General features: G+C 42.3%; 1 protein-coding gene across 1 annotated transcript in view; it reads left to right on the plus strand.

Moving 5' to 3' along the window:
- The first annotated feature begins 9400 nt into the window (after positions 1-9400).
- Positions 9401-12952, plus strand: part of MYBPC1 (myosin binding protein C, slow type) — an 87981-nt gene continuing 84429 nt past the window's right edge. The window contains exon 1 of the mRNA XM_018556628.1: positions 9401-9482. Coding sequence (XP_018412130.1) covers positions 9458-9482 — 25 coding nt within the window. The 5' untranslated portion in view covers positions 9401-9457. The remainder of the gene's footprint in view (positions 9483-12952) is intronic.

A 12952-nucleotide genomic window follows, 5' to 3' on the forward strand; every position in this document is an offset into this window, starting at 1 on the left:
ATATTATATATATATATATTTAGCATGTGTTAGGAGAACATAATTTTCTTTCAGCTGTTGGCCATATAGTACCAGTCACTTGCATTTATCACATTTAACCCAAGAAAATATGACACACTTTTACATTAACTTCAGGGTGAGAAGGCACAGGAGAGTGTGGGAGATCTGGTGGGGAAGCCCACCAGACGTCATCTTAAATTGAAAATGGTGCAGAAGCTTTAGCACTATTTGCTAAAGAACTGCTATATTTGAAACAATTTACAACATAGAGTATTAGAAAGCTTACACCCTCCCAAGGAGAAGCAATAAATGCTCCAACAGTCAAAGAAGGAGTTACACAACCTATAACTCTGACTATGAACACAGCCCAAACAGATTGCAGTTAAAGTACAAGTGAAGTCAAAACTTTCTTTTTAGTTTTAGTTTTAGAGATTAAGGGAGGGACATAACCCCTGTCAGCTTTTTTTTTTTTGCCATCTGTGTCCCATGTCTTAAGTCCAGCAGCTGCATTTTGACAGATGTGCCTGCAAAACTAACTACAGGAGGACAGGCACAATGTGCACCAGCACAGCATCCTGTATCTGCAGGCAGCAAGGCCAGGGACGCAAACTCAACATTTTAGCATGGATCTGCTTTTATGCTTGCCATGGTTTGTTTGCAACAGGAAAGAAGGTGGACTAGCGGGATCACCAGGTATTTCACAGAAAACAATGAAATATAAAGTAAACAGGCTGTATTTACAATAACAATACAATTATCTCGCACAAATATAAATTGCCGCAAGCACCTTAGGAAAAACCACTCAAGTGTTACCACTTCTAAATACGAGCAATATGTGCCACGCTTAAATTCACGAGGTATTAAACTAATCCAGCCAAATCCAAATATAAATAAAATAACCTATATTGTGACACTAACTATGGCAAATATAAAGTGCCAAAATTATTTTCTTAACACCAACAATATGTGCTTCTAAATGACTCCCAATCAATAACAATGAAATATCAATTTCTCATGTGGTAAAAGCAAACAATCAACAATTATCAATGTGATGCAGTGTCCCCAAGTGTTCATAAATCCACGTGCAACTCTTCCAAGTGACACCTTGCACCACAATGTGCTCCCCTCACTGTAGGCCGCTCACCTGCTATAAAGACCCTTTAAACAGGCCTGATCACACTTAAGGATCCTCAGGTGGGACTTATGCCAGATATTACCCTGATGAAGTCCAGAAGTGATGTAACGCTTAGGGCAGAGCATACAGGCGCACATCGGAGTTGTCTAGTAACACACAGTGGGATTCGACACCTAGCCACAGCGATCTAAGGACACGGGATTGTGGCAGAAGAGTTCGGGAACGTATTTAGTGTAGGACTGTGTTTACTGACCGCTGTTATTCATGCTTTATATGTGAGTAGTTTTTTTTAAATAAAGATTTTAGTGTAGAGTGGATCTGGGGGGAATAGGAGGAAGTACTTCTGGCATAAGTCCCAACTGAGGATCCTGTAAGCATGATCAGGCCTGTTTGAAGGTCTTTATAGCAGGTGAACGGCCTGCTGTGAGGGGAGCACATTGTGGTGCAAGGTGTCAATTGGAAGAGGATCAGAGTTACACGTGGATATTTGAAAACTTGGGGGCACTGAATCACATTGATAATTGTTGATTGTTTGCTTTCTCCACATGAGAAATGAAAATTTCATTTTTCTTGATTGAGAGACATTTAGAGACACATATTGTTGTTGTTTGAAAAATAATTTTTGGCACTTTATATTTGCAGAAGTAATTGTCACAAGATAGGTTATTTTAATTTGGATTTGGCTGGATTAACACTGTGAATTTAAGCGCGGCACATATTGTTGGTATTTATAAGAGGCTGTATTTACAAACATATACATGAAAATGTAAACATATTGCAGCTTGCCAACTCTTAAAGGCGGTGACTCCATTAGTTTCCTATTTAAGTTTTTTTACTTTACTTTCACCTGGTGATCCAGACAGTAAGTCTGTTATTTTTTAAGTCCCTTTAACAGAACTAACTTTCCAGCAAAAGTGGAAGTTAGAGGGTTGAGACAAACCATTTAATGCTGACAGGGGAGCTTACAATGGTCAGCTGTTATTAATTTATGTAAAACCTTTATCCCAAAAGGAAGCAAAAAATAACTGTTGCTGTTAATGCTCAAAAAGTGTTAAAGGAGAACTATGGGGTTAAGGCTTTTCCCCATAGTTCTCCTTAGGGTAACGGGAGGACACAAACTAGCGTCCTCCCGTCACACTAGGCTCAGTATACTCGCGGTTGTAGTTGTAGCTCGCGGTATACTGAGACGCCGCAGTATACCGTAAGCTGCTGCTCGCGGTATACTGAGACGCCGCAGCTGAAGCGGATCCCGACAATTGTGCCGGGATCCGCCCAGCTACGTGACTGACAGCTGCCTCTGCCTATCTAGAGGCAGAGCCAGCTGTACCCGCCCCCTCCCCCGTCCGTTCCGCCAGCCAGCGCTGGCGGATCGGAGCGGGGAGGGGGGAATCCAGAGAGCCGTGACAGGATCGAGAGGTGAGCAAACGCCAGTATGTCCTCCCGTCATCCTAAGCTCAGTATACCGCGAGTTGTAGCTCGCGACATACTGAGACGCCTCAGTATACCGCGAGCTGCTGCTCGCGATATACTAAGATGCTGCAGCTGAAGCGGATCCCGACAATTATGTCTGGATTCGCAAATCTGCATGACTGATAGCTGGCTCTGCCTATCTAGAGGCAGAGCCAGCTGTACCTGCCCCCTCCCCCGTCCGTTCCGCCAGTCAGCGCTGGCGGATCGGAGCGGGGAATCCAGCCCCTCCCCTGCCACAGCAGAGAGCCGTGACAGGATCGAGAGGTGAGCGAACGCCTGTATGTGTTCGCTCACTTCCCGATCTACTGAGCCGACCTGTGACAGTCTCATTGTCACAGGTCGGCTAGAACTATGAGGTGAGTGAAAAGCACTCACCTCATAGTTCTCCTTTAACTTGAGTTCGGCTTTGAAGAAGAACTCCAGGATGCACCTCACTTTATATATTTAGGTCCCCCTTAGTCAGAGGAATCTAACTGCTATGACAATATATCATACAAGTTCTTACTTTTCTTGTAATTCTCATTTTTAGCTGCCAGTGATGTCACATCCTCCTATTATTAGATCAGTTCTTCCTACAGCCAGTGGGAGGATCTACGTAACCAGTGTGTGACATATCCTCGTATAGAGAGCTGACTACATCTCCCATGAGCCATTGTAAAATAGAGGAAGTGGGAGGTGTGTGTAGGCAGAGCTGAGGGTAGAGATGGGAAGAGCTACAAAGTACTGTGTTTTTCAGTGACTTTAGTTTTTGTTTTTTTTGCTGAGTGCAGACACAGGGAATAGATACATTACCGGTGCCCCTGCATGTCAAGCAGTGGTGAGGGACAGACAACCTTGCAGGGAGATAAGAGAGATGACACACAGAGTCTGAATGAGAGTCCTCATTTAGTTTGATACGTCAACCCTTTAGGTTAAAGGTGGCCATACACTGTACAACCATTGCAAGACCTTAGTCTTGTGATGGTTGTAAAGTGATTAAAAAAAGTACGATCTGCCCATCTTGGACAGGCAGATCGTACTCTCGATCATCGCAAGCCCGCCCCTCTGAGGGGCGGGCTTCCGATGATCGCAATGCTGAACGGGCAGTGTGCACACCGGCCCGTTCGGCATTTGTCTCCCGAGCACCGTTCAAACCAGCCGAAAATCGTCCGGTTTTCTAGCGTGCTCCTTAGACAAAAGACGTGCGACCATACAGTAGAAACGGTCGCACGCATTCCATACACTGCTCGATTCTCGTACGATCGTGGGATTTCTCGCGATTCTCGTACGAGAATCGAGCAGTGTATGGGCACCATAAAGTCAGCTCCTGAGCTTCAGTTCACATGCTTGTCAGCAGACTCATTTGAATGAACAGTTTGAAATGAACCGATTCAAAAAGATCCGAATTTCCCATCACTAGACTAGAAGAGTAGCATGTTTTACACAGAGTTCCAGCACCGCCCAGTCTCAGGTAAGGAGGTGTGACAGAGCAGGGAGCTCTGCACTGAGAGTGGGCGGGGTCAGACCACAAGTCTTAGGCCCCGTTCACACCAGGGTGGTTTGGCCGTGTGGATTTGGCCAAGCGGATCTGCCGACATGAACAATCCCATAAATTGCTATGGGAACAGATGCGAACCGCCCCCCGGCCGAATCGCTCTCTGACCCTTTTTTGCCACGCTGATCAGTGTGGTTTCTATACAACTTTCAATAGAACCGTGGTTTTGGGTGTTTTACTCCCAAAACCTCCCTTTTGAAATCAGCGTGGAAACCACGCTGATCTGCAACCGCCCCGTTGTGAATGGGGCCTAAGGCTTTCCTACTCCACCCACTGTAGTGTGTGCTGGGATGTCATCACTTTCTTGCTGGCTACAATAGAACTACAGAGCGGAGGTTATTAGACCACTGTCTAGGCTGATAGACTGGACAGTGGCTAGTGGTCTAACAGAAAGGAAATTAAGGGGGCAGAGAGCAGGAAGCACAGGCTTGTACCATGGATTTCTGGAAGACTACATTGCTATGCAGAAAAGTAAGCACATATCTTTAATACTTCCAAAAGCCACTGTAGTTATAGTAGACTGAAATTTTTGGAGTTCTCCTTTAATTTGTTAGCCAAGTCCATCTAAATCTGCTAGTCCATCTAAGACTACCCTCTCCACAGGGTGACAATGCTGTTGTCCAAGGATGGCTCCATTGGTCCTCCATAGAGTTGAGTCACCCTAAGACAGTAAGTATGTTACTGGCCAGATCACCCAGTGAAAATAAAGGGGAAAAAAGCCTAAAACACAGTCACATATTTCAAATATTACATTTTGGGGCAATATACACTTTAAAACCTTAGAAAATATTGCGGTGTCAGACAAAGGCGGCCACATGGGAGAGTACTGAACTGGTCCAAGAATGGGAATATCAATACTAGAAAAGGCCTTGCATGTGATACATTTTAAATCTTAACATCATAGAGGTTAAGCCTGATGAAGGGACCTTGCAAGGCCCCAAAAGCGCGTGTTTTCAATTGACAATTGTTCAATAAAATGAACTTTTGGTGAACCTGGAAGGATTTTGGTGTGCTAGTGACATTCTTCTCAACAAAACCTATGTGATTGGCTGTGCCATCCGCAGTCATTTCGAGCACCCTTCCCTATCATTGGGATTTCCTGTAAGGAGTGCAGCAAGATCTTATCTACATTTTACATCTTGCCATATATTTTATTACTGTATGGTAATATTAACACTTTTGCATTGCTGAAAGATATTGTTTATTGGGACATGTTTCAAATCTTCATCTAAATTGTATTCTTTTTTTAAGCACTTAATCACATGAAACAAAAGATATATCTAGCAATGTTAACTGGTACCCGTTAATATCATCACTGATTCCTATGTGTTTGTGTGAGCAGCTTAATTTAGAAGCTCAGAGATGTTCTCATCAGCCACATGAGATGCAACAAAGATTCTTTCCAAAAGCTGAGAGAGGCAGAGCGTTCAGACAACAGATGGGAGAGTTCCCATAACTGTCACTTTTCTGCACATTTGCATAGTAAACAGAGGAGGTGCTCTCTGATTGATATTTCAATGCTGTATATAAAGTGGAGGAATTCATCTCCCCCTCTGCTCTCAGGCTGATCTTCTTCTCTGTTGTGTGTCTACCTGGCTGCTGGTAAACTGGTTTTTGTTTTCTGGGAGGTTCAATACTCTTTTGGAGTAAAGAGGTATTGACAAAATGCCAGAACCAACCAAGAATACAGGTGAGAATTTCTGGTTTTCTTGCTACCTCTAATAGTTTCCATACTTAACTATCACAATTAACCCACAGCAAAAACAAGGAAACACAACCAGTACTGATCACGCACATCGCATTTAATAAACAGATCCAAAAAAACACACAGCCTCATCTGCATGAAACTAATAATCTCATGGCAATATAATTGTTGTGAATATATATACAGTATATATATATGTGTGTGTGCATTATATATTTTTTAATTGTATACATTTTTAGATACAATATACTTATTTTGGTCCTGATCCTTAACACATGCTTTGCTGCATTGGCTTCAATGTTCTGTCTGAAGTAAGCAGATAGAAGCTGAAACTGCTTATACTCATAGCATCTCTTGGCATGTCACAGGGAAGAACAAGCTCTGATGTACTATCTATAGGACTTAAGTTAATGATACACAGGGTAGTCATTCGTCCACTAGAACCAAGCATCACATATTATACATTCTCCAAATAATGTTACATAACTATATAGATACCTTCAGATCTCCTTCATCCTATGAATACATTAATCCACATCCCTATGTTCTGTGCTAACCTGGGCAGTACGGAGACTTAAAAGATCTACCATACATTAGTCACCAGTCAGCGCTGGAGGATGGGAGCGGGGAATCCAGCCCCTCCCCTGTCACAGCAGAGAGCCGTGACAGGATCGAGAGGTGAGCGAACGCCTGTATGTGTTCGCTCACTTCCCGATCTACTGAGCCGACCTGTGACAGTCTCATTGTCACAGGTCGGCTAGAACTATGAGGTGAGTGAAAAGCACTCACCTCATAGTTCTCCTTTAACTTGAGTTCGGCTTTGAAGAAGAACTCCAGGATGCACCTCACTTTATATATTTAGGTCCCCCTTAGTCAGAGGAATCTAACTGCTATGACAATATATCATACAAGTTCTTACTTTTCTTGTAATTCTCATTTTTAGCTGCCAGTGATGTCACATCCTCCTATTATTAGATCAGTTCTTCCTACAGCCAGTGGGAGGATCTACGTAACCAGTGTGTGACATATCCTCGTATAGAGAGCTGACTACATCTCCCATGAGCCATTGTAAAATAGAGGAAGTGGGAGGTGTGTGTAGGCAGAGCTGAGGGTAGAGATGGGAAGAGCTACAAAGTACTGTGTTTTTCAGTGACTTTAGTTTTTGTTTTTTTTGCTGAGTGCAGACACAGGGAATAGATACATTACCGGTGCCCCTGCATGTCAAGCAGTGGTGAGGGACAGACAACCTTGCAGGGAGATAAGAGAGATGACACACAGAGTCTGAATGAGAGTCCTCATTTAGTTTGATACGTCAACCCTTTAGGTTAAAGGTGGCCATACACTGTACAACCATTGCAAGACCTTAGTCTTGTGATGGTTGTAAAGTGATTAAAAAAAGTACGATCTGCCCATCTTGGACAGGCAGATCGTACTCTCGATCATCGCAAGCCCGCCCCTCTGAGGGGCGGGCTTCCGATGATCGCAATGCTGAACGGGCAGTGTGCACACCGGCCCGTTCGGCATTTGTCTCCCGAGCACCGTTCAAACCAGCCGAAAATCGTCCGGTTTTCTAGCGTGCTCCTTAGACAAAAGACGTGCGACCATACAGTAGAAACGGTCGCACGCATTCCATACACTGCTCGATTCTCGTACGATCGTGGGATTTCTCGCGATTCTCGTACGAGAATCGAGCAGTGTATGGGCACCATAAAGTCAGCTCCTGAGCTTCAGTTCACATGCTTGTCAGCAGACTCATTTGAATGAACAGTTTGAAATGAACCGATTCAAAAAGATCCGAATTTCCCATCACTAGACTAGAAGAGTAGCATGTTTTACACAGAGTTCCAGCACCGCCCAGTCTCAGGTAAGGAGGTGTGACAGAGCAGGGAGCTCTGCACTGAGAGTGGGCGGGGTCAGACCACAAGTCTTAGGCCCCGTTCACACCAGGGTGGTTTGGCCGTGTGGATTTGGCCAAGCGGATCTGCCGACATGAACAATCCCATAAATTGCTATGGGAACAGATGCGAACCGCCCCCCGGCCGAATCGCTCTCTGACCCTTTTTTGCCACGCTGATCAGTGTGGTTTCTATACAACTTTCAATAGAACCGTGGTTTTGGGTGTTTTACTCCCAAAACCTCCCTTTTGAAATCAGCGTGGAAACCACGCTGATCTGCAACCGCCCCGTTGTGAATGGGGCCTAAGGCTTTCCTACTCCACCCACTGTAGTGTGTGCTGGGATGTCATCACTTTCTTGCTGGCTACAATAGAACTACAGAGCGGAGGTTATTAGACCACTGTCTAGGCTGATAGACTGGACAGTGGCTAGTGGTCTAACAGAAAGGAAATTAAGGGGGCAGAGAGCAGGAAGCACAGGCTTGTACCATGGATTTCTGGAAGACTACATTGCTATGCAGAAAAGTAAGCACATATCTTTAATACTTCCAAAAGCCACTGTAGTTATAGTAGACTGAAATTTTTGGAGTTCTCCTTTAATTTGTTAGCCAAGTCCATCTAAATCTGCTAGTCCATCTAAGACTACCCTCTCCACAGGGTGACAATGCTGTTGTCCAAGGATGGCTCCATTGGTCCTCCATAGAGTTGAGTCACCCTAAGACAGTAAGTATGTTACTGGCCAGATCACCCAGTGAAAATAAAGGGGAAAAAAGCCTAAAACACAGTCACATATTTCAAATATTACATTTTGGGGCAATATACACTTTAAAACCTTAGAAAATATTGCGGTGTCAGACAAAGGCGGCCACATGGGAGAGTACTGAACTGGTCCAAGAATGGGAATATCAATACTAGAAAAGGCCTTGCATGTGATACATTTTAAATCTTAACATCATAGAGGTTAAGCCTGATGAAGGGACCTTGCAAGGCCCCAAAAGCGCGTGTTTTCAATTGACAATTGTTCAATAAAATGAACTTTTGGTGAACCTGGAAGGATTTTGGTGTGCTAGTGACATTCTTCTCAACAAAACCTATGTGATTGGCTGTGCCATCCGCAGTCATTTCGAGCACCCTTCCCTATCATTGGGATTTCCTGTAAGGAGTGCAGCAAGATCTTATCTACATTTTACATCTTGCCATATATTTTATTACTGTATGGTAATATTAACACTTTTGCATTGCTGAAAGATATTGTTTATTGGGACATGTTTCAAATCTTCATCTAAATTGTATTCTTTTTTTAAGCACTTAATCACATGAAACAAAAGATATATCTAGCAATGTTAACTGGTACCCGTTAATATCATCACTGATTCCTATGTGTTTGTGTGAGCAGCTTAATTTAGAAGCTCAGAGATGTTCTCATCAGCCACATGAGATGCAACAAAGATTCTTTCCAAAAGCTGAGAGAGGCAGAGCGTTCAGACAACAGATGGGAGAGTTCCCATAACTGTCACTTTTCTGCACATTTGCATAGTAAACAGAGGAGGTGCTCTCTGATTGATATTTCAATGCTGTATATAAAGTGGAGGAATTCATCTCCCCCTCTGCTCTCAGGCTGATCTTCTTCTCTGTTGTGTGTCTACCTGGCTGCTGGTAAACTGGTTTTTGTTTTCTGGGAGGTTCAATACTCTTTTGGAGTAAAGAGGTATTGACAAAATGCCAGAACCAACCAAGAATACAGGTGAGAATTTCTGGTTTTCTTGCTACCTCTAATAGTTTCCATACTTAACTATCACAATTAACCCACAGCAAAAACAAGGAAACACAACCAGTACTGATCACGCACATCGCATTTAATAAACAGATCCAAAAAAACACACAGCCTCATCTGCATGAAACTAATAATCTCATGGCAATATAATTGTTGTGAATATATATACAGTATATATATATGTGTGTGTGCATTATATATTTTTTAATTGTATACATTTTTAGATACAATATACTTATTTTGGTCCTGATCCTTAACACATGCTTTGCTGCATTGGCTTCAATGTTCTGTCTGAAGTAAGCAGATAGAAGCTGAAACTGCTTATACTCATAGCATCTCTTGGCATGTCACAGGGAAGAACAAGCTCTGATGTACTATCTATAGGACTTAAGTTAATGATACACAGGGTAGTCATTCGTCCACTAGAACCAAGCATCACATATTATACATTCTCCAAATAATGTTACATAACTATATAGATACCTTCAGATCTCCTTCATCCTATGAATACATTAATCCACATCCCTATGTTCTGTGCTAACCTGGGCAGTACGGAGACTTAAAAGATCTACCATACATTAGTCTGATCAGTTTCCATTGGTTTTAGAGAAATTTCCAGCATAGCAGTAAATATTCTAAACAGACCACCAGAGTTTTATTTTGAAGTCATGAATTGTAATAATTCTGTACACCATCAAGAGATGATGAAAGATTTTGCCTGGCTGCACCTGACTTCTTAGTGGAATGACAGTGAGGCTATAACCAACATCAAAAAATAGAGCTAAATAATTAGAAATGAAGAAGAAATGAGAAAAAAAATTATAGCAGCCAATCATTTCAATTTTCATTTTACTGGACTATAAAGAATTTTGATTGGCTGCGGTGGTAAACAATTCACAATTGTTGCTTTATTAAAATCAGCTCTTTAGAACTTTGTGTATGCAAAGCTACATACTTAATGATTCTATTCCATATACAGTCTGTAAAGCACAATTACGGTTGTGGATGCTGCTGACTAGTTCAAAACCTCAACTAGACTTAATTACTAATTGGGGAAACATTTGGAAATAACCCAGAACAACAGGTTTCTGTCTTTCTAATGTACCCTGAAATAGTCAAATACGTCTTTAGTAGAAAAAAAACAACATTTTCTTATTTTGTTACCAGACATCCAAAACATTTTATCCAGTATTGGCACTGTCTAAACAGTTATTGCCTTAATCATATTCATTTCTGTGTGTTTTATTGGAACAGTCAAGATAGCATTAAAACTGTCCTCCATGGTTATTATTTTGTCTACATGCCAGTTTGGTTATTGTCACCAAATGTTACTGGCTTTTTCATTTCAGATTCTGTTTTTATATACTTCTTGTGCAGAAATTGATGTACTACTTAAATACAGTGATTAGCCCCTTTGCAGTTTTAGGGTATTATATGGTGGAATGCTTATTGTTTGCCGAGTAGTTTAAAATAAAGCTCTGTATTCTGCTCTGTGATCTTTCAGAGCATGCCATGAGGGGTATCTTCCACTGCAAAGCATTCCAGGAGATTATATCAGAATCCTTATATCCCACATTGGCACTTTAAATATTCAGCTCTAGCTTTATGACTCTGAAAATATCTGTAACAGGCAATCTCTTGGCTCACAATTCTGACCAAACATAGCTAGGTTGAACACTATTATAAATATGCTAACATTGTTTGTTGCCCAGACCTTGCAGATAGGCTATTCTCATGTACTGCTTGGTGATTATGTCACAGTTTTAGAGACAGATGTCAGAATGGGGTTTTCGATACAATGGTAGTAGGCTGTTACATGAAAAACAATTTAATTTAGTTAAATTGATGATCTTTCTTCCTTTTATTGAAAGGTAATCCCCTGCTTTCTTGCTTGCTTGAAGGGGGTTATTCACAAAAGGGTGAAGAGTTTGGAGAAGGCAGGAGAAGTGAACAATCTGGGACAACATAGCTGAACTGGAAATTGATTTGAATTGGAGAATGTTTCCAAATCAGCTATGTTGTCCTAGATTGTTCTCTTCTCCTGCCTTCTCCAAACTCTTCACCCTTTTGTGAATCACCCTGTAAGTTATTGATTATGGGTTTTCTCTCATTTAGGAAAGTAACATAAAAAATCATCAGTGATACAGATAAATCATATATGTTTGTTCATATCATTAAGTGCAGCTAAACACAGGCTGGCTTTACATAGTACTTTTATTAGTGTATTGTTTAAGTTGAAGAGCAATGAGCAAGGTACAGTAACCCATACAATACTAATCAGACTGAACTATAATTGTATATGACTGGTTGCTGGGATTTATCACTGAATTTTACATTGCTTCATTTAAAGAGGTCTGGGTAGAAGAAATCTTAACCCTTGCTGTTTGACTAAACCTGCACTGCAAGGATTAAGTGCTAATTTTTGTCATTTTGTCTAGGGTCTAAAATAACAAAGATATACTCACCTGAACCTAGGACCCGGCTGGCTGCTAGACTGGTCCTTGTAGCCTCTGTCTCACTTCGCTCCAGCAATGGAGTGTCCCTCGGCATCCTCATGCCCAATTCACTGTATTAGATGTGATGATTAATGAGACTTTAAACTGCTGGAGTGGAGGTGGAGAGAGACTACAAGGGACCTGTCTAGCAGCAAACCAGGCGAGGTTCAGGTGAGTATATCTTTGTTATCTTTCCTTGCAGTGTGGGTGTAGCAGCACTGCAAGGTTTAAGATTTCTTCTGCCCAGTGTCTTTCTTTAATATGTATATGTTAAACTTTCTGCGCAGTTTGGTGTTTTTGGTAAACCAGTCTTTTTTTTATACAATGACATTTTTTGTTTGCGAACTTGCACATAACTCCCAACTTTCTAAAATGAAAAAGAGGGACACCTTTTTAGTCAAAGTATGTAAGCAAAGGACACACCCCTACCTTGCCCCATTATGTAGACTATGGATGCAGCGATACTGTTTTTTCAGTATCGAGTATAAGTACTGATATTTTTTTCGGTGTTTGCCAATACCGAGTTCCGATATGGAAGTCCCATTACCCGGGAAGCCAACTCAATGCTTTCCTGTCACCAGGTAACGAGGAAGCATGGAGGCGGCTTTCTGGCCAATCAGGAACCGGGGGGCGGGTAATGACACGCTGCCCGGCTTCCTGATTGGCCAGCTTCCCGACCAATCAGGAAGCCGGGAGGCGAGACATTAAATGCCGTTCGGCTTCCTTATTGGCCAAGTAGCTGGCTCCCTGGCCAATCAGAAAGCCGGGGAGCGAGTAATGACTTGTCGCCCCGCTTTCTGATTGGTCAGCTTCTGTATCAGAAAGCCGGGTGCGAGTCATTACACGCCGTCTGGCTTCCTGATTGGCCATGAGTCATGAGTCATTTCCCGCCCCTCCTGCTTCCTGATTGGCCAGGAAGCCAGCTCCATGCCCCATGGTGACGAG

Source organism: Nanorana parkeri, unplaced genomic scaffold, assembly GCF_000935625.1.
Source record: "Nanorana parkeri isolate BGI_ZX_2015 unplaced genomic scaffold, ASM93562v1 scaffold244, whole genome shotgun sequence".
NCBI classification, from domain to species: Eukaryota; Metazoa; Chordata; class Amphibia; order Anura; family Dicroglossidae; genus Nanorana; species Nanorana parkeri.